A 17,539-nucleotide genomic window follows, 5' to 3' on the forward strand; every position below is an offset into this window, starting at 1 on the left:
GGAGAGAGGGCTGCGTTGTGTCAAAGAGAGTGTGGCTGTCTCTGCAACTTGTTCCTGAGAGCCTCATCTTGTTGATGGAGGAGGTGCAAGTTGGATCACTAGTGTGGCTTTGCTTCATTTAGAACAATCCTTGTTGAAATCAATAGATTGATGCTTGGCTTTGACTTTGAGGATTGTGATGTCGTAATCATGCTCTTCTCACGTTTAATTATTCAATGTCATATTAATGTTACATTAATCATTTAGACATTCGATTGATTAATGTATTGTTGGTTTTATTTATGTAATAAAAACTTAATTCAAAAATGTCAAATTAACCGATTCGCGTCGATCACATCAAACCACCATTCGTCTCTGATGTCGTAACTTATCATGTCAGCCCAACCCGAGAAACCTCGCTTCGAGCCGAACAGAACCCTAACCAGAAAGTTAGAGGAATTTTATTCCTACCTGTTGAAGTACCTACAAGCATATTATCCGATCACTTGGGTCCCATGAGAATGTCTCGATAACAAGGCGGGTAAGACGATGAGGACGATGTTAGCAGGTGGGAAAGCGTTTCCAGGGGGGCTGCGGCACGAGTCGGCCGTCATCTTAAACATGGTCGCCAGCCCTTACCGCTCGTGGAGCGCCCGCCTCGCTTGGCTTTGACGATCTCGGAGGGACCGTGCTCTCTCGGTTCCTCTCGTTTTAGATTCCACTCGGCAATCCAGGGGCGAGCTCGGTGCATGGCCGACGCTGATGGAGAGGCCCGGGAAGCCCCCAAGGCGGAGGAGAAGCCGCAGATAGAGCCTCTGCGGCTTCCGACGCCGGAGGAGATACGAGGGCAGGACATCTGGAACAACTGCGCCGTCCGTAGCGTCGTCAGCGGCGTCATGGGTAAAACTCTTTCCCTGTTCTTGTTGGTTCCACGCTAACGACTGCTTTGGTCTGCTGAAAGGCGAGATCTTTATCGGTTATTTTCTGAATTTGTGGTTGGGGTTTCGGATTTGGTGCTCCTTTTTGAGGTTTCCTCTTGAGCGCCATCTGAATATTTTTGCTCTCAATGTGTTTGGCATTAGTTCAATGCTAATGCTTCATGAGAAACTGGAAATCTTGTTTGGGTTCCCAGTGGACGAGCGCTACGAGACTTTGGGGCGCTCGTTGGTGTACTTGGAATATACCTAGTTTCTTATGCACTCTATGTTCGTTCAAGATACGAACTTTAACGGTTTTTTCTTGACTGGATATGATTTAAAATGGATTGGAAATAAGGAGGCGTATGCATGATCCAGTGACGCAAGCTTGTGTATGACACATTCGAGACCTAATATTTGGAGTAGTTCAAAGACCTCATTGGATCAAGGAGCTTCATTTATAGTCAGTACAGGCTATTTTATTCGTATTTATCTTCCTGTAGGCTAATTGCTTTCCCTCTTTGCTGTTCTTTTATTGATATTTTGCAAGATCAATGAATAGGCATTTTTTTTTAAATTTGGCATTTTTAGGTGGTGGACTTGGTCTATTCATGGGCTTGTTCCTTGGAGCTCTGGATAATCCTATAATGCAGGATGAGATGACTACAAAGCAGCAATTCATATATACCGCAAAACAAATGGGCCGGAGGAGCTATAGCTCTGCAAAGGCATTTGCCGTCATGGGCTTCGTTTTCTCAGCTGCTGAATGTGTTATAGAGAAGGTAAATGAATAAAAATGGGTATATATTTTTGGCCTTCTTTTGTTAGACTGACTTGATTCAATATTCTGATATTTTTCTAGGCTCGAGCGAAACATGACACTACAAATACAGTTGTTGCTGGTTGTGTTACTGGAGGGGCTATATCTGCAAGAGGTAATTTTCTCCATTGCAAGTAGGTGGAACCCAAAATATTAAAGTAGGGAATGATGTTTGAAGGTTTACATACTCGAGCAAAATGATGAAATTTATAGAAGAGATGGTTTCTTCTTGTGATATATTTTCTTTATATACATGGTTTTCCATACTATTCAACAAAAATACTAGTGCTGCTTGAAGTTTGTGTCATAATGTTCTTTTAACCATCCTTCATTGTTCAGTAACTCCTGAATCTATAGTTGCATTAATCCATATTCATTAATCTACTTTGACCCTACAAAACTTGAAATGTTTCTTTTGGAGTGAATTATATGGTACAGCATTGGTAACTCTTTTTCGCCTACTATGTAGTGCCAAATCATTTTTAAAAGCAATGTACCATAGATGAACTTCTGAATTTGCATCCTCGTATCATTTGAATCTTGACCACCTAACACTGATAGTGATCAGCCACCTGTTGGCAAGTCTCTCATAATTGAAATTGAGACAACTTCTGTATTATGCTTCAGTGCTTACAATGGTTAAATTTGTGTGCGATGCAAATTTAGATACTATGATGGTTATTCAACCAGAGAGTTTACCACTGTTAAGCAAGAGCCAGATCATAGTCGAACTTGGTAAAAAATTATAGTTTCCCAAAATTTATTATCTGATGCCAGAAATATCCCCTTCTTAGAATGGTATCTTCCAAATTATCTATCTTCCAAATTTTGTAGTCCTTTTCTGATTGAAGTGATCATGTGCAAAGCCGCGATAGCTTTCATCTGACAGCTTATAAGTTGTTTCCAGCTGATATTCCCACTAGTTCTATAGAGAAGCTTCAGACTGAAAATTTTATTGAGCAAAGTTTGTGGAACTCAGGAGGCTAGAATACATGGGTGCCTGTAAAACCTCTGAAAGCAAAGTTGAAAAGGAGCCCATGCTAGCAAAATTGAAGATGATCAAATTAAATTTGGTCATCTTAGGATGTTTGAATATCATTCTTAAGGGCTTGGTAGTTGAAATCTTGGTTGATATGGATTGCTTTCGGGGATCTACAACTTTGTTTCTCTGTTATGAATAGTCGATTACTTGTCTTGATGGAACCTGAGGCATTCTTATGCTATTATGATTGGCATAAAGGAAAAAACCAAAGCAATGTGATTCAGAGAAATAAAATTAATAAAAAGGATAATGAGTGTTACATTTGACTTGGTAACAAACTTTAAATTGAGTTGCCAAATGTATACTTAATTCTTTTAGTTCAACACCTTTTTGTAGAGTTGGCGGGCGAGCCTTGGTACAACAGTAAGGTTGCTCATTTGCGACCTGGGAGACCAGGGTTTGAGTCATGGAAACAGTCTCTTTAAATATTTAAAGGCAAGGCTGCGTACATTGATCCTCTCCAGACCCTGCATTGGCGGGAGCCTCATGCATTGGGTATGCCCCTTACCTTTTTGTAGAGTTGTTATCAAGTTACCAATCCCATATGCTGTATCCTTTTCTTAGTTTTCATATGAATCTGGAAAAGAGTGTCACACAGAAGCAAAGAAGAATTTAGAGCTTTCCCTTGGTCATGTATTTGGTGAAGTGCAATGTACATGTGTCTCATTCAAAGCGTAATTACAAGACTGCAACCTGAGTTATTAGGAAAATTTCATCAAGCAATCTGTAGGTCTTACGGAAAGCAATAATGTGAAAAATTAGTTGTTGTAGAACTACTATTGTTTGTTTGTTACTAGTTTGCGTGCTCACTTTAGCTTTGCAGATTTCTTAATATCATAGGTCTCTTTTTTTTTTCAGTTTAAAGCCATAATGTCAACTTTGTAGTGTTTTGTAGGTGTAGCTTCAGTACTACATCAAAGTGATGCATGATCTGATTTAAAAGAGCAGCTTAGGTTCCATACTTGAATCTCAGTATAAAATTGGGGTACATTTTTGGTATAATGCTCTTAAATTTCATTCCAGGAATGGTATCTTCGTATGCAGCTGTATTTTTGTAATATGTAATTGACACTACATATATAGTTTCACTGGCCGTCTATAAGCAAATAATTATTTGCTAATGTGATCTCCACTTTTCAGGTGGTCCGAAGGCTGCTTGTGTTGGTTGTGCAGGTTTTGCAGCGTTCTCAGTTGCAATCGAAAAGTTCTTTGATCGGCATTCTTAATCTTCAACATTTGGTTTATTACATAGGTTCTATTGCCCAAATTAGTGGTGGTGGAGTATCTACACCTCCAACTTCCAGAAAATTTTAACAAATCATATCTTCTGATGTTTTCATCATCCTTTGATTTCATCCCACCATATTGAGATGTATCAATATCTATTCTTTTACATCTTGACAAATTTAGTTTGTGGCTTCTTATTGGCCTTTTATACACTGGAATAATTGGTGTTCTGCCTCAGTGTGTAATGTCTCTGTAGTATCAGTTCGGATTGCTCGTACCCAGGTGTTCATGGTAGACTGCTTCTGGGACAGTATGCTAATTATATTTGTGGGACCATTGGAGAAAGAATCCCAAGCTTTTGGACTTTCTTGGTTACACCCCCTCTTTTATCATTGTTTTAGCTCACCTTTGCTACAGCTAACATAATATCAAAAGATATCAGCCTTGGCATTGCAACAGAATAGCTGTTCCTGTTTGAATTCTGCTGTTGAAGAGCTGAGTTAAAACAACTTTTATCTCACGAGGGTTTGCCAGGGAGAGTTACCCATTACACTCTTCTTTCTTAACCTGATCCAGTTTGATGTTTTAAGTGAAGGAGGACCATCAATTACTACATTAACCTAATTGTGATTCTATTTTCTGCTGTATAGCTATCGTCTGACAGGAAGTTGGTGTCACGACCCGAGTCTGATGAGCTAACTGGTCAATAACTTCATTTTGATCCTTCAACCACGGATCAAAATGCTTAAGCGAGAGTTAACATAGTACACTCATCAGACTCATATAAGCCAATCATCTTGATGTCCTCGACCTAACATATCCCAGATCTTCCAGATCGAACCTTAGCATAGTGCACGACCCGAGTCTGATGAGCTAACTGGTCAATAACTCCATTTTGATCCTTCAACCACGGATCAAAATGCTTAAGTGAAAATTAACATAGTACACTCATCAGACCCATATAAGCTAATCATACACATTCTCCACTTCCGATGTGGAACTAATGGGATGTTATAGCCGGTGATAGAGGAATTGGCTTAATAATGACAAACAAGAGTGACAATGTATACCTTAGAAGTTTGAGGTTGCTAATTACATAGGGAAGCAGCTACCAAGATGAAGTTACAGAATGTGTCCAAGATTTGAGAGAATCCAGTTGAAACATACATGAGGTGAAGCAATCAGATGTGCTGCATAAAGAGATCCATACAATAATCAAGATATATCAATCGATTTGTTCAACTTTAAGACTCTGGATATCTGCAACTTTTGTATCCAAAAGAAACAGATAGAACTGGAAGCATATTAACAATCACAGTCACTTCAGATCTTCATGTTTTACCTCATCTCCTTGAACCTGTAAAAAACATAACTCAATTGTTCACACATCATCAGGAAACATATCGTTCTAGTTGATCATGCAAAACAATATGGTGATGCGAGTCAGAGACCTCCTTGGAAGTGAACTAGAATTGTAGGCACGGCTTGTCTTTGCTGCAATCCTTGATCATGAATACTCTCTGAAGAAAATATATCATCTCAAGCAATACATTTGCTAACATCTAGATTCTGATACGCGAACGGAGACAATAATGAGATTAACGATGATACTCTCAGAAGAAAATATATCATCTCAAGCAATACATTTGCTAACATCCAGATTCTGATACGCGAATGGAGACAATAATGAGATTAACGATGATAAATAGTGCTCGGTACGTAGAAAGTTCATCATTGGTTTCATTTAAGAAGTTGTACATGGTGTTATAACAATGGAGAGATCAAAGGCCCTAAGCATACGGGCATCACCTCTCATAAGCCCAACTGAAGAGAAGCAATTACAGTTGGTTAGCAGAAACTTTTACCCGTGATCAAAAGGAATACATATCACAAAGAGAAGAATATCATAAGCGTGGAATATAAGTTCGGAGCAAAAAATCTAATTACCTTTAAGTGGACTAACTTATGATAACCTTTTCTTCGGAGTATGTGATCCGGTCGATACTGGTCTTAAGTTGTCAGCATTTCTCAAGTATCCACTTTCCCTAGACATGAAAAATCTGCTTGGCAGTTTCAGAAGTTGAGATCTATACCGCATTTCTAATGCAAATGCAATCTTGAACTAGATTGCTATTTTTCTCGTCAATAAACTCTTCATGACACTGATCGGATAAGTAGTCTTAAGCAACAACAGTAAGTTTCTGCAAAACCATACTTGTCAAAGGCCCTAAGCATACGGGCATCACCTCTCATAAGCCCAACTGAAGAGAAGCAATTACAGTTGGTTAGCAGAAACTTTTACCCGTGATCAAAAGGAATACATATCACAAAGAGAAGAATATCATAAGCGTGGAATATAAGTTCGGAGCAAAAAATCTAATTACCTTTAAGTGGACTAACTTATGATAACCTTTTCTTCGGAGTATGTGATCCGGTCGATACTGGTCTTAAGTTGTCAGCATTTCTCAAGTATCCACTTTCCCTAGACATGAAAAATCTGCTTGGCAGTTTCAGAAGTTGAGATCTATACCGCATTTCTAATGCAAATGCAATCTTGAACTAGATTGCTATTTTTCTCGTCAATAAACTCTTCATGACACTGATCGGATAAGTAGTCTTAAGCAACAACAGTAAGTTTCTGCAAAACCATACTTGTCAAGTATCCACAGACCTTCTTTGTCCTTTCAAAAACTTGATCTGAACAATTTACTCAGTCAGATAAATAAGAAGTCAGTGCTCAAGTCTCTTCAAAATTTTTAGTTCATGACCAAATAGTTAGTAACTAGAAATAACATTACTGTCAATGATCACTGGCCAAATGCTCAGACTTGATCAAAGAGTTGAAGATGACTTGACACAGAACAATATCACATACTACTAAAAGCAGAATAATATGTTACAGTAAGAACAGTATCTTAAGGAAAACGTGTACCAATTATTGCATCGATTATTTTCTCTCTAGGCGATGCTTTGTATAAACCAAATAGGAACACTGCGCGAGCACAACCAAGATAACAAAAAGTAGGAAGACACTACTGAAAGGATAATTCAGAAGACAGTTGTGTTATCGCTTAAAAGCAAACCATCCTCAGCAGTAACCCTTCTTGAGTAGGAGAATCCAGTATGGTCGCGATACTGGTAAGTTTGTAGGGTTGCTGCTGAACCAGCAAGAACAGAGTGATCCTGTACAAGCATCCAACCATCAGCTTTTTGTTGATCGGTTATGGAGTTGTACGTCCTCCCTCTATCAAACATGACCAAGGTTTGTTCAGACAAAATGTGAGAGAGGTTAGTCGTCATTCTATAGGTATTATTTTCCGCAGGCAGAGTCGAAGACACGATCAGAAGAGGATATTTAAACTTGTAACTTCCCTGAGCAAGTATGGCCTTTGGGCCCTCTTTAATTTGAACTCCTGTCTTCAACTTTGCCTTCATCTGAACTTCTTTACGGTTTCCATTATCTGTGAATCCCACTAAACTCTTGAACTTGAGCTTGAAATTAACGTCGGTGGTGAGATTTCCTATAGATGAATTCACCCACCCTGAGAAGTAAGATTTCCTCCCAGCTCCGATCGTGAAAGTTCCATTAAGACGGTGCGAAATCGAACGACGAGAGATCGAAATCTTGGGAGCCTGGTAGTGGAGGAGCCTCGCGGTGACATAAGATGACTGTGAATCCAACCAGAGGTGTAAGTTTGCATCAACGAGCCAAAATGCTATGCCATCAGTGACACCAATGCCAAGATCATGAGGTCTCCCATCCAAGAGAAGGCCAAGGAATGGAGTCAAGTCCAAATTGTATGATGGCAGATCGAATGCCCCGAGAGCGACCACTGGCTCCCAGAACAAAGGATTGATCCCTCCGGTGAATATAACAGGAAAAGGCACAATCGAGCCCACGAAACGTCCATCAATCTTAGCATAGACTTCGCGGAATGAACCATTGCCCCTTTCGGTGGTGAGATTGTTCTGCTGAATGTAGGAATTGGGCGGATTGGAGTACCAGAACTCGTCATTGGAATGATAAGAAACGTAGATCTCAAGGACTGCTCGATAAGCGTTCTTCGGAATCTGAATTCTCTTGAAGTGCACATCGGACTCGTTCTGTATTCGGAACCAGAATCCAGTTTGGCTGTCGTTGCTCGAGATGGGTATGATCAGATCAGCTGGCTCCCTGTATAAAGATGGCACCTTTGCTTTGGCCCCAGTCGAGATGTCGGCTTCTGATGAAGAAAGACCTAATTTTTGCTCGAGCTGAGGCTTCGATTCTCCCAATATTCTCTTATTGGGTATTAGGGATGCCCCTTTCGACGTGCGAAGCATCAATTGGGGATGATACTGCGACTCCAATCCTGGCGTTGGCTGCTCCTCCTTCATGTAGAAATCCAAGGAGACATTCACGTGATACACTCCGGTGAAGACGTCGTTGACGATGTTCTCCAGCATCATCGAGGCCACGCCGCCCTCCTCGCGGCGAAGCAGGGCGGCGTAGCGGGTGATGTCCTTGCGGACCCGCCAGAACACGCCGGACTCGGACGGTTCGGCGGTGCTGGTCCGGAGCAGCTCGGCGCCGTCGAGCCACACGGCGGCAATCCGGTCGTACTGCTCGCCGGCGCACGCGACGGAGAGGTCGAGCACGACGCGGGCCCATGGGGCGGGGCACCCCGGCGGCGGCGCGTACGCGGCGGTCGCGGGCGGGCGGCCGTAGGTATCGCCGAAGTCGTGGCGGAGGAGGGGGAGCGAGCACGAGGGAGGCCGCTGCGGGAGGAGGAAGTCGGGTCTCGTGGGGTCCAAGAACTCTTGTGGCTCAGCAGCGCGCGGGGCCCGCGGGGCGAAACGGTAGCGCTCGGTGGGACATGGGGTGGCGGAGACGCGGGTAGAGAAGTGGGTGCAGAATGCGGATATGAATACGAGTGGCAGAAGGAGCGAGGTGGGTTTGCTCCGACACATCATGTGATGAGCTCAATTGAATCGAATTGGAGATGGAATGAAGTGTATGTTTTGGGTGGGGGGCATATTTATAGTGAGATGGTTGCAATTGGGGCTTTGAGAGGAAGAGAAAGGGACTAAAATTGTACTAAGGTATCCAACAATTTCCTCCCTCCCTTCCTCCTGATTAGTACTCACATATAGTTCAATAAGAGAGGAAGTTAGGAAGAATTGAGAAGCTTAATTAGATTGGGTTTTGAATAGGGCAATGTCTATGTTTACAACTTAAATATAGAGATATGTAAGTAAAATTTCTGACGAGTAATAATTAGAGACTAAATATCTCGATGATTCCTTGGAGATAAGTTCACGGGATTGTGAGGACACGGAAGGGGGTAATGAGAAGTTACATCGAACCATAATGGGAGACGATAAGGTTGTTGCTTTCCAATTGCTTCCTTACAACAATAATTGATCCTTTTTTTTTGTTTCCTTGCAAGTGCTTTCTTACAATAATAATCAAAATTGTGACGAGGATAGCGCTTGTGATTCATGCCATAGAGCCCTTTCATGCTTCTCTCTTCCCATCTCCTGTTCCATAGTGCTTTGGAATCTTTCTTTCTTTCCCTCTAACTGTTGTATCACTCTCTTGGATGGGATAGATTGTGGATGATGCTGATAAGCTTGACCTAGTTGAGAGTGGTCCTGATATGATACGCCTCGTCGATATTGAGAGTGAGCCTCTGATGTGATCATCAAGTTAACCCATGATATCAGATTAGTGAGTAGAAAGAAACCTTATAGTTTGACTTATTATTATAGACATAAAGCTCAACTCAAACCTAAGGCCTATTAGTTAGTATAATAATGCATTAATCAATTTGAATATCTCATGCTATAATAATATTTTACATTATTTTTTAAAATAATTATATATATTTTTTCAGGAAAAAAATAATTCCCCTCCAATAATAATCTTAAGAACGACTGACTCAAGTTATTTGCAGACTGTCAAAAAGAGTTTTCCACATCAAATTCATCATGGGTTGGTTGTGTTAGTTACTACAGTGTTGGAAATTGCAATTGAGAATTAGGGAAAAAGAACAAAAAGAGGAGCTATAAACCATCGTAATAGAAATAGTAGGATAAGAATAAACACATCAAACATTACAATTTATATCTCACACATTTCACGAGCAATTCCCAAACTTGTCTTTTACTGACCCAAACAGCAATGTTTCAATAAAGTAACTCGAGACCATAGAGAGGCTGTCATATGGCTAAACAAGCAGAACAAAACAAGGATCCAGCAATTATTATGGTTTGCTTTGAATCTTCTTTTTTTTTCCCTCCCTACAAAGTAGTGTACACTCATGTGTGGTAGAAAATAGGCTGGAAGATAAATTTTCGGTTTACATTCACAACCTAATTTCTGTCTCTTGCATATCTACTCGTTTCTTCGGCAACGGTTGCCCAGACATTTGCAATCTTTTCTGAATATCCAACCTGCTCAATGTACACAATAATATGAGCCAAAGAATCAGTAAGTTATGATGTCGAAAGAAAAATAAAATGATTCTAGTATCTATAAACTCAAAATTCAATTAGTTGAACAAGATGGTTCGATAATTTTCTTATAATAACATACACAGGGTAATGACTTTTGGGGAATCAAAACAGCATCCCTGTCTTTAGCAAAAATCAAGCGGGAAAAGCTAGATGCACAATGCTTCAAACAACAGCATGGTCCAAAGAAGAATCTTATGTGCTAGGAAACCTAAAGCTCGATAAAGTAACTTAAGGAAAATATCCTTGGCAATGTTAAATGAAAAAAAACAAAGCACATATATAAAAATATTATCTTTAAAAGATATCGTATCTTGTCAGTGATGGCTATTCCAGATAGAACCTGCTGTCTTAGGATATGGATACCAACACTGATCAAATAAATACAAACTAGAGTTAGTTAGTAAATCTTTTTTTTTTCGTGAGCTTGTTCAGAGTGATTGGTGCTCTAGGAAAATCCATCTCCAAATAACTATAATAAAAATAGAATCCATTTAGAGAGACAACAGATACTCTAACAACAGATTCCTCAGTAACAAAAAAGTGCAAAATATGACATATCTATTACTCTCCTGAAAAAGCTTAATTTCGTGCCTAATGACTCGTACACTTGCATCTGAGAACATTAATGAATGACATCTATCTTTAGATAACTGATCTAGGAAAGTTGCATGCCATGTGGAACCAATAACTTCCAATAAACCTACTACTGGATTGTGAAGAGTCCCAGCTCTTAAATGACAAGCTCAAGCAAAAGAGTAGCCTAGCTTTCTTAGTCAAAGATATAGATCATACTGGATTAATTGCCACTTCCAAATATTAACTCCTACATCATCAAGCAAAGATAGAGCAGTACCTGATTTATTACAAACCCTTTCAGCATGCTAAGAAAATCATCATGCCTTTCTCTGTCTAGCCTATCAAGTTCATTCCGATTGTTTTCCTGCATAAATTTCAACAACTGACTTAGATATCCACAATATAATATCATAGTTATTATATACTATTGTGCACATTCTAAGGAAACAGAACAGGAAGCAAGAACGAAAAGGCCTCCCAAACTCCAGCATTAGGCAACCGATATCTAATGCATAAGTAATAATCACAAACCTTACAAACTGAGATTTATCAATTATGTCATCGTAACAAGATATAAGCTCATTGGAAGAACATATTTCATCACCAAAGTGGACCATAGAAAAACCGCATAAAAGAATGCTTAGTGCTCTTTGGACAGTTGGACAAATATGACCAGAGTACTACATTACTACAGTATTCTGATTTTGTTTTTTTGCAATAGAAATGGTATTTAGGGAAATTTTTTCTGTGCACATGCCATTATTCATATTCCAAGTTCCTATTTCTCTTCTCACTACATATCTTCATCAGTTCCTCTTTTCAAGCACCAAAATGATAAATTTGATGTCCCACTGTTTCGAAATTCTTGAATAAATTTAGAATTCATGTCATCATGGCGAGGAAGTCAATTAGTAAGATCTTCGTTGTGTCCATCATTGAGGTCTCTTTGAAAATTCAATTGTCATTGGAAAATCCAGCTCGCATACCAAAGTCCAATGCAAACAAAGTATAGACATGACAAATCTGAGAGATGTTATTCAGAAATAGTTTTCAGGTCTGTCTGGATTTAAGCCAATATGACTGATTGGGGAAAATGAGATATGCACAGAGAGAGCAATAAAAGGTTCCTGGACAATCTGTGTTGAGATTATGCAGAAGGGAATCCTTAAGCCCAACTATACAGCAATGTAAGAACATAATTTTTCATTTCATAAGCCATTTAAGATCCTTAAATTACAGGAGACTATTCTATGGTATATGAACTTCTACAGTGAAAAAATTCCTAATAAAAGGTACTAACCGTATGACTATTCTCTAACATAATCATTTTTAATGATGATTAATTTTTTATTCAAAGACAATACTCAGTGTTGTCATGTTTAGACACAGGTAAACTGCAGAAATTTAATATTAATTTAGATAAGATCCACAAAGTGCAAATGTTTTACTAATTATGCTGCATCATATAAGATGTCCACCATCATTTAGAATTATAAATTTCATTTAGTAGTGAAATCAGATACTTATGCTAAATTTTCTGGTGCAGTTCTGAAGCTACACAAATATTCTAGGCATTCCTTTTTGTTAGGTGTTTGAACAGATTTAGCTCAAAGCAATGTGTGTTAATGCTGTTTCTTTTTCAATAGGTTGGACTGGACTGCCCAAAATGGGGTGATCTGCATCTCGGTTTGGGCTTGGACCAGTACATAACGGTCAGTACGAGCCGAACTTGACAAAACATCCTGGTTAAAAGAGATTTCATGGTAGGCATAGGGCCTACAAAAAGTCAAAAACTATCATGAAGTTTCTGGGAGGTCAGATAATTGGAACAAATGAAGTGGTACTTGGTAGAAATGATAATTTTCATTTAAAAATGTATTTGGTGTTCATACATTGTTCTGATTGCTTTATGAAGAGACAAGTAGAATACCTTTATCCTCTCATACTCTTTAATGGCACAGATTTTAGCATTCTCAGTGGCTCTTATTGTTTCTCTTAGCTCCTCCACTTTGCGGAGTCTTGAGCTGTCACCACCAAATATCTTCGAGGATGCAGCTTCAAGTTTCTCAATTCTTGTATTCAAGGTTGTTAAATCTGACATTAGTGTTTGGACTGTCAAAAGAGCGCTGGCCCTGTCTGAGAATGCACTGTGGACGGCTAACATTAATCCTAGATATTCATGCAGTGTGTCCTGCAAAATGATATTCCAAAAGTAAATATGGAGACACCATAGGGCCCCCCCTCATGTTCTTGAGTTTCTTTCCTCGAATTATGTTCATGACAGAATGGCTAAGATTTGATCATACCAGATGTTTGACAGTTTGAGCATTCAATTCTCGATATAGCCTGCTTGCTTTTACAGCAGCAGTTGCAACATTTTTGGTATCAGCAGCTCGGACTTTCTGAGTGTTGTATACACCCTCCTCAGTCTCAAACTTTGTCAATTTGATGAAGGCCAAACCCAACTCTCCCATTGTTTCCCCAATATCTTGTTGTCCTTTAACTAGAGCCTCAGCCTGCAAAAGGAAATGCTCAACTTATAAGAAACCAAAACAGCATAAGAGTAAAATCTAAAGATACAAAAAACTTAATACACATAATGAAATCTAACAAGACTCTGAAGGTCATTTTGGTAGACTATATAAAGCACACAAGGAGCACATTTACACCCTTAATTTTGCTTTAGTGATCATTGCCAAAGAAAGAGGTTTCAAATCTATTTAATAACAATAAAGAAACAAAAGTAAAAAAAATCATACATGTGACTCTTCCTTTAAGAGGAGAGAGGAAGTGTGTGTGCATTTGTTACCAAGTATACTCTGAATGCAAACACATCACGCAAGATTGGGGTACCAATTGTAGCCCCCCTTGAATTTGATCCTTTACCATCACGCAAACAATTTGCAAACGTTGATCTGGCCCTATAATGAGATTTTCTGCATCCTCAAACTATACCACATAAGAAAATTCAAAAGAAGGGAATGACAAGAGGCAATATAATTGTATCCGTCAGTAAAACTCATGGGCATCAACAAGCAATTTAGTCTGTTGAGATGCAAAAGGTTCCAGAATGGAGACCTGATTGCGATCCAACTGGTCATCACCAGCAACTCCTATTCTGTCAAAAACAACAGTACAATTGAGTAGGAAAGGATAAGTAGCTTCTTATATTCAAAACTGTATACATCCTCAAACTACACTTGAGAGCAGGGCATGATGACACTTTCATGTCCCTCTTATCATAACAATAATGCATTAAACACCAAAAGCAATAGTGAAGGAATATCTTTCCAAACCTAATGTTTGTGTTCATAATAAATGTGAATCAAGTGTCGTATCTTGATATCCAACCCCATTAGTTCCCTATAACCAACATGCAAAGATCATTTGGGGAAAAAAAAAAGTCAATCAATCATGCTAGTCCAGTTTGCAGGCTGTCATATAAGTAGAAGCCATAGCATCTCCCTACAAAATACAAAATGTTACATTATAAAAGCCTCCAAATCTAGTGGTAATAGCCTAATAGGTGATATGATTGTGATCTTCAGTTAAATTTACGGGCGTCAATGAGAAATTTGGTCTGTCAAAAGAGACAATATCAGTTAAAAATACAAAAGGTTCCAAAATGGAGACCAAATTGCCATCCAATTGGCCAACACCAGCATCTCTTATCCTGTAAATAACTGCAACAGAATTGAGTGGGAAAGAGAAGTCACTAACTATATTACTCCCTTGTACATCCTTAGATTACACTTGAATCTGGGGCGTAACAATGTTTCATGTTCCTTGTCTCATAACAATGATGTAGTGAACCAAGGATGCAATTTGCCGGGACCGGTATATACCCCATGCCTGTTGTTAAGAAACTTGTCCCCGATCATAAATGAATTGAAGTTATAAGGAGAGAGGAGTACCAAAAAACAACCACGTAGTGTATCGCAGGCAGAAGTATGTTTTGAGACTCCAACTTATAGAATCTTAAGAGTCATGCAAAATACCAAAATGTCGATAACAGTCAGCAATGTTCCTTACACAGCTGAGTTTCTGCATAACAAAGTCTTGTACAAGCATTAGCTAGTCATCTACTATGAATTGCTGACAAATATATAGGCCTAAAAGAGACCTAGAAGTCACTACTAGCAGCAACTGATCAATCTAAAAATCTTCATCCAAACAGTATGAAACTTTCCAATGAATGTGTTGTAAATTGTAATGGCGAGGTGAAGCTCTCAAGACACGCATGCAAAAGGAATGAAGGTTCCAGATAGTTGACAATCCCGGACTTTGAACTAATAAGCATTGGTTAACGATAATTCAGTTTGAACTAATAAACTTCGCCAGTTTCATAAAAAAACTATTCACCCTATGACCGCCAAGCAATATCCTCCGCCACTCCATTAAAATATCTAGATTGTAGTTCTGGTACTTTTGTTTATCCATAACCAATAAAACTCAGAGCTGAAACAAACTTAATAAAAAGGGCAGCCCTAACAAACAAGACTCTTGCCAATGCAGGCTTCGGAGATGATCGATTTATGCACCCATACAGTTGCTTGATTGTGTTTGTAAAAAACCTAATTTAACTAAACTAAACTATTTCCTTTTCAGTTTTGTTTACTATAACAGCACCACTTTCGGCAAGTATACAACCATCAGTAAATTAACAGATATCAGAACAGCAATCCAAATTAATGCTCAGAATTTATTGGCACACCTGCTGAGATGCAGTGCTGAGCTGCTGTTCAAGGTCCTGCATCTTTTCCTTACTCTCCAAGAACTCCTTGTCCTCCTCCACCAGCAATGGCTTCACTCCTCCCCAGTCATTGGTCACTGCCTGCTTCAGCTCCTTAAATATTCTCAGCAAGTCTCTGCCTCCTTTTGCAGGCTGCACTACATCTTGTGGAGCGACTTGTGCAGCTGGTCCCTCACCGAAGAGCTGCTTTGGCAGCCTCACCGCACCATCTAGCATCCTCGATGCCACATCTGTGGTGGTCGGTAACGGCAGCTTCCCCTTCGCCTGCAGGAACACCCTAAGCTCATCACTCTTCCCAATCACCGGATGCTCCGCGAGCCGCCACAGGTACTTCTCAAGCGCTGACCGCCGCTGCTCCACGAACTCGTGCTTCTGCATCACCTGGCTCTCGACCACGTTCTTATCCGGCCGCGGTGGGATGAAGAAGCCTCGGTAGGCCTCCGAAAGCCGATCGGCGAGCGTCACCACGTCCCGGAACCGACGCCGCACGCTGAACTCGATCGGCCCAGTCTCAACTTCCCCGGCGGCGGCGGAGCGGACGCGGGTGGTGATCAGGTAGGTGACGTAGGTCGCGCCGCCTGGGACGAGCGAATTCGCGGTCTCCTGCTCCTTTTGCGGGTCAGAGACCGCGATCTTTAGGTAGTCGGAGGCGGCGGTACGGGCGGATCTGGGGGAGCAGTCGCGGTGGACGAAGGAACCCTGATCGGAACCGCCGTTGTTCTGGGACTCGAAGGGGCTGAAGACGACGTCGGCATAGGAGGGCGGCTCGAGGAAGGAGGAGGCCGACGAGGAGGAGGCGTCCCCGCCGTCGCCGTAGGCAGGGGAGGAGGGAGAGAACTGGAGGTGGTGAGGAGGGTAGAGGAGTGGATCACCACCACCGGCGTCCACGGAAGCGGCGGAGACGGCGGTGGGGAGGGAGGAGGACATGGCAGAGCGGTAGTCGGAGGAGGGGGCGTCGGAGAGGGCGAGGCTCTCCATCTCTTCTCTCACCGGGGGCGACTCGAACCCGAATGGGGTCTCCGGACCCATCATGGCCGCTTTATTATCAATTACCTTCTATATAAGAATTTGGTAGAATTGAACATGAATCGGAGGAGGAGATCTGAAGAGGAAGGGGCGCTCCGGCGGTGAGGATAAAGGGCAGGGGGGGTTTGGGAGAGACGGCACGTTGGCACGTGGTATGGGTGGGTCACGTGACTTGGCATGGATCCGAGGGCCAGGGGTTCGGGTGGTGTGGCCGAACCACCATACTTGTGATCCCACCGTGCTAAACCTCCACCGTCGCTCCTACCCACCTCCTCCTTGGAGGAAGAAGACGGGCCTGGGGTGGGACCCACGTGCGGGAGCATTTCGTCGTTTGATCGCACGGAGCGATGCAGTCGTCCCACGCTCTGCGAATGACATGGCGCGCTACCTACCCTGTAATTGGGGGCGTCCACGGGATTCGAGTGGGACCCACCCGTAAAAACCATATTGTGGCTCGAATTAAAGACGGGTACAGACTCGGGACGGCGGTCACGAGTGACGAAAAGGTATTCCTTTCGTTATGCGTGGTTGCTTCGATTGTGTGTTGTTCGGCGAAAACGTATTCCTTTTATTTTTTTAATGGAAGATGTTTCTATTATCTGAAAAAAATTTACACCTTGCCCTCAGAGAATCCCAAAATTTCAATCAATACCCTTCTAAGGAAGGAGAATATTGACACCACATTCCCAAAATAATGTACT

General features: G+C 41.0%; 3 protein-coding genes across 7 annotated transcripts; 1 reads left to right on the plus strand and 2 right to left on the minus strand.

Annotated features, from left to right (window-relative positions):
* The first annotated feature begins 601 nt into the window (after nucleotides 1-601).
* Nucleotides 602-4,195, plus strand: LOC135645310 (mitochondrial import inner membrane translocase subunit TIM22-4-like). 5 transcript variants are annotated; one of them, XR_010498730.1, is made up of 6 exons: nucleotides 606-879; nucleotides 1,488-1,678; nucleotides 1,759-1,831; nucleotides 3,644-3,743; nucleotides 3,899-3,997; nucleotides 4,030-4,195. XR_010498730.1 is itself a non-coding variant. In XM_065163580.1 (5 exons), the coding sequence occupies exons 1-4, from the start codon at nucleotides 729-731 to the stop codon at nucleotides 3,982-3,984; spliced, it is 501 nt and encodes a 166-aa protein (XP_065019652.1). In that variant the 5' UTR covers nucleotides 607-728; the 3' UTR covers nucleotides 3,985-3,997; nucleotides 4,030-4,195. The 5 variants fall into 5 exon arrangements, 1 of the variants encoding a protein (XP_065019652.1); XR_010498728.1 differs by lacking the exon at nucleotides 3,644-3,743 and adding an exon at nucleotides 3,095-3,253 and having other exon boundaries at nucleotides 602-879; nucleotides 3,899-4,195; XR_010498729.1 differs by having other exon boundaries at nucleotides 3,899-4,195.
* A 2,641-nt stretch (nucleotides 4,196-6,836) lies between these two features.
* On the minus strand, nucleotides 6,837-9,130 carry LOC103995417 (peptide-N4-(N-acetyl-beta-glucosaminyl)asparagine amidase A). Its single transcript, XM_009416002.3, has one exon. It carries the CDS (start codon nucleotides 8,936-8,938, stop codon nucleotides 7,034-7,036), a length of 1,905 nt encoding a protein of 634 aa, XP_009414277.2. The 5' UTR covers nucleotides 8,939-9,130; the 3' UTR covers nucleotides 6,837-7,033.
* Nucleotides 9,131-10,043: 913 nt separating this feature from the next.
* Nucleotides 10,044-17,081, minus strand: LOC103995416 (sorting nexin 2B). The gene is made up of 5 exons (XM_009416001.3): nucleotides 15,774-17,081; nucleotides 13,366-13,575; nucleotides 12,990-13,250; nucleotides 11,337-11,423; nucleotides 10,044-10,420 (listed from the first exon to the last, which is right to left on the minus strand). The coding sequence occupies exons 1-5, from the start codon at nucleotides 16,842-16,844 to the stop codon at nucleotides 10,340-10,342; spliced, it is 1,710 nt and encodes a 569-aa protein (XP_009414276.2). The 5' UTR covers nucleotides 16,845-17,081; the 3' UTR covers nucleotides 10,044-10,339.
* Between the last annotated feature and the right edge of the window lie 458 nt (nucleotides 17,082-17,539).

This window comes from Musa acuminata, chromosome BXJ3-8 (assembly GCF_036884655.1).
Source record: "Musa acuminata AAA Group cultivar baxijiao chromosome BXJ3-8, Cavendish_Baxijiao_AAA, whole genome shotgun sequence".
NCBI lineage: Eukaryota > Viridiplantae > Streptophyta > Magnoliopsida > Zingiberales > Musaceae > Musa > Musa acuminata.

Excerpts from the sequence above, each read along its gene's own strand:
- LOC135645310 (XM_065163580.1), top strand. The coding sequence starts at position 729 with ATGGCCGACGCTGATGGAGAGGCCCGGGAAGCCCCCAAGGCGGAGGAG. Across the intron at positions 1,679-1,758 it reads CTGAATGTGTTATAGAGAAG|GCTCGAGCGAAACATGACAC; the intron begins GTAAATGAATAA and ends ATATTTTTCTAG. Across the intron at positions 1,832-3,898 it reads AGGGGCTATATCTGCAAGAG|GTGGTCCGAAGGCTGCTTGT; the intron begins GTAATTTTCTCC and ends TCCACTTTTCAG.
- LOC103995417 (XM_009416002.3), bottom strand. The coding sequence starts at position 8,938 with ATGATGTGTCGGAGCAAACCCACCTCGCTCCTTCTGCCACTCGTATTC.
- LOC103995416 (XM_009416001.3), bottom strand. The coding sequence starts at position 16,844 with ATGATGGGTCCGGAGACCCCATTCGGGTTCGAGTCGCCCCCGGTGAGA. Across the intron at positions 13,576-15,773 it reads TCAGCACTGCATCTCAGCAG|GCTGAGGCTCTAGTTAAAGG; the intron begins GTGTGCCAATAA and ends TTCCTTTTGCAG. Across the intron at positions 10,421-11,336 it reads AAGGGTTTGTAATAAATCAG|GTTGGATATTCAGAAAAGAT; the intron begins GTACTGCTCTAT and ends TACATTGAGCAG.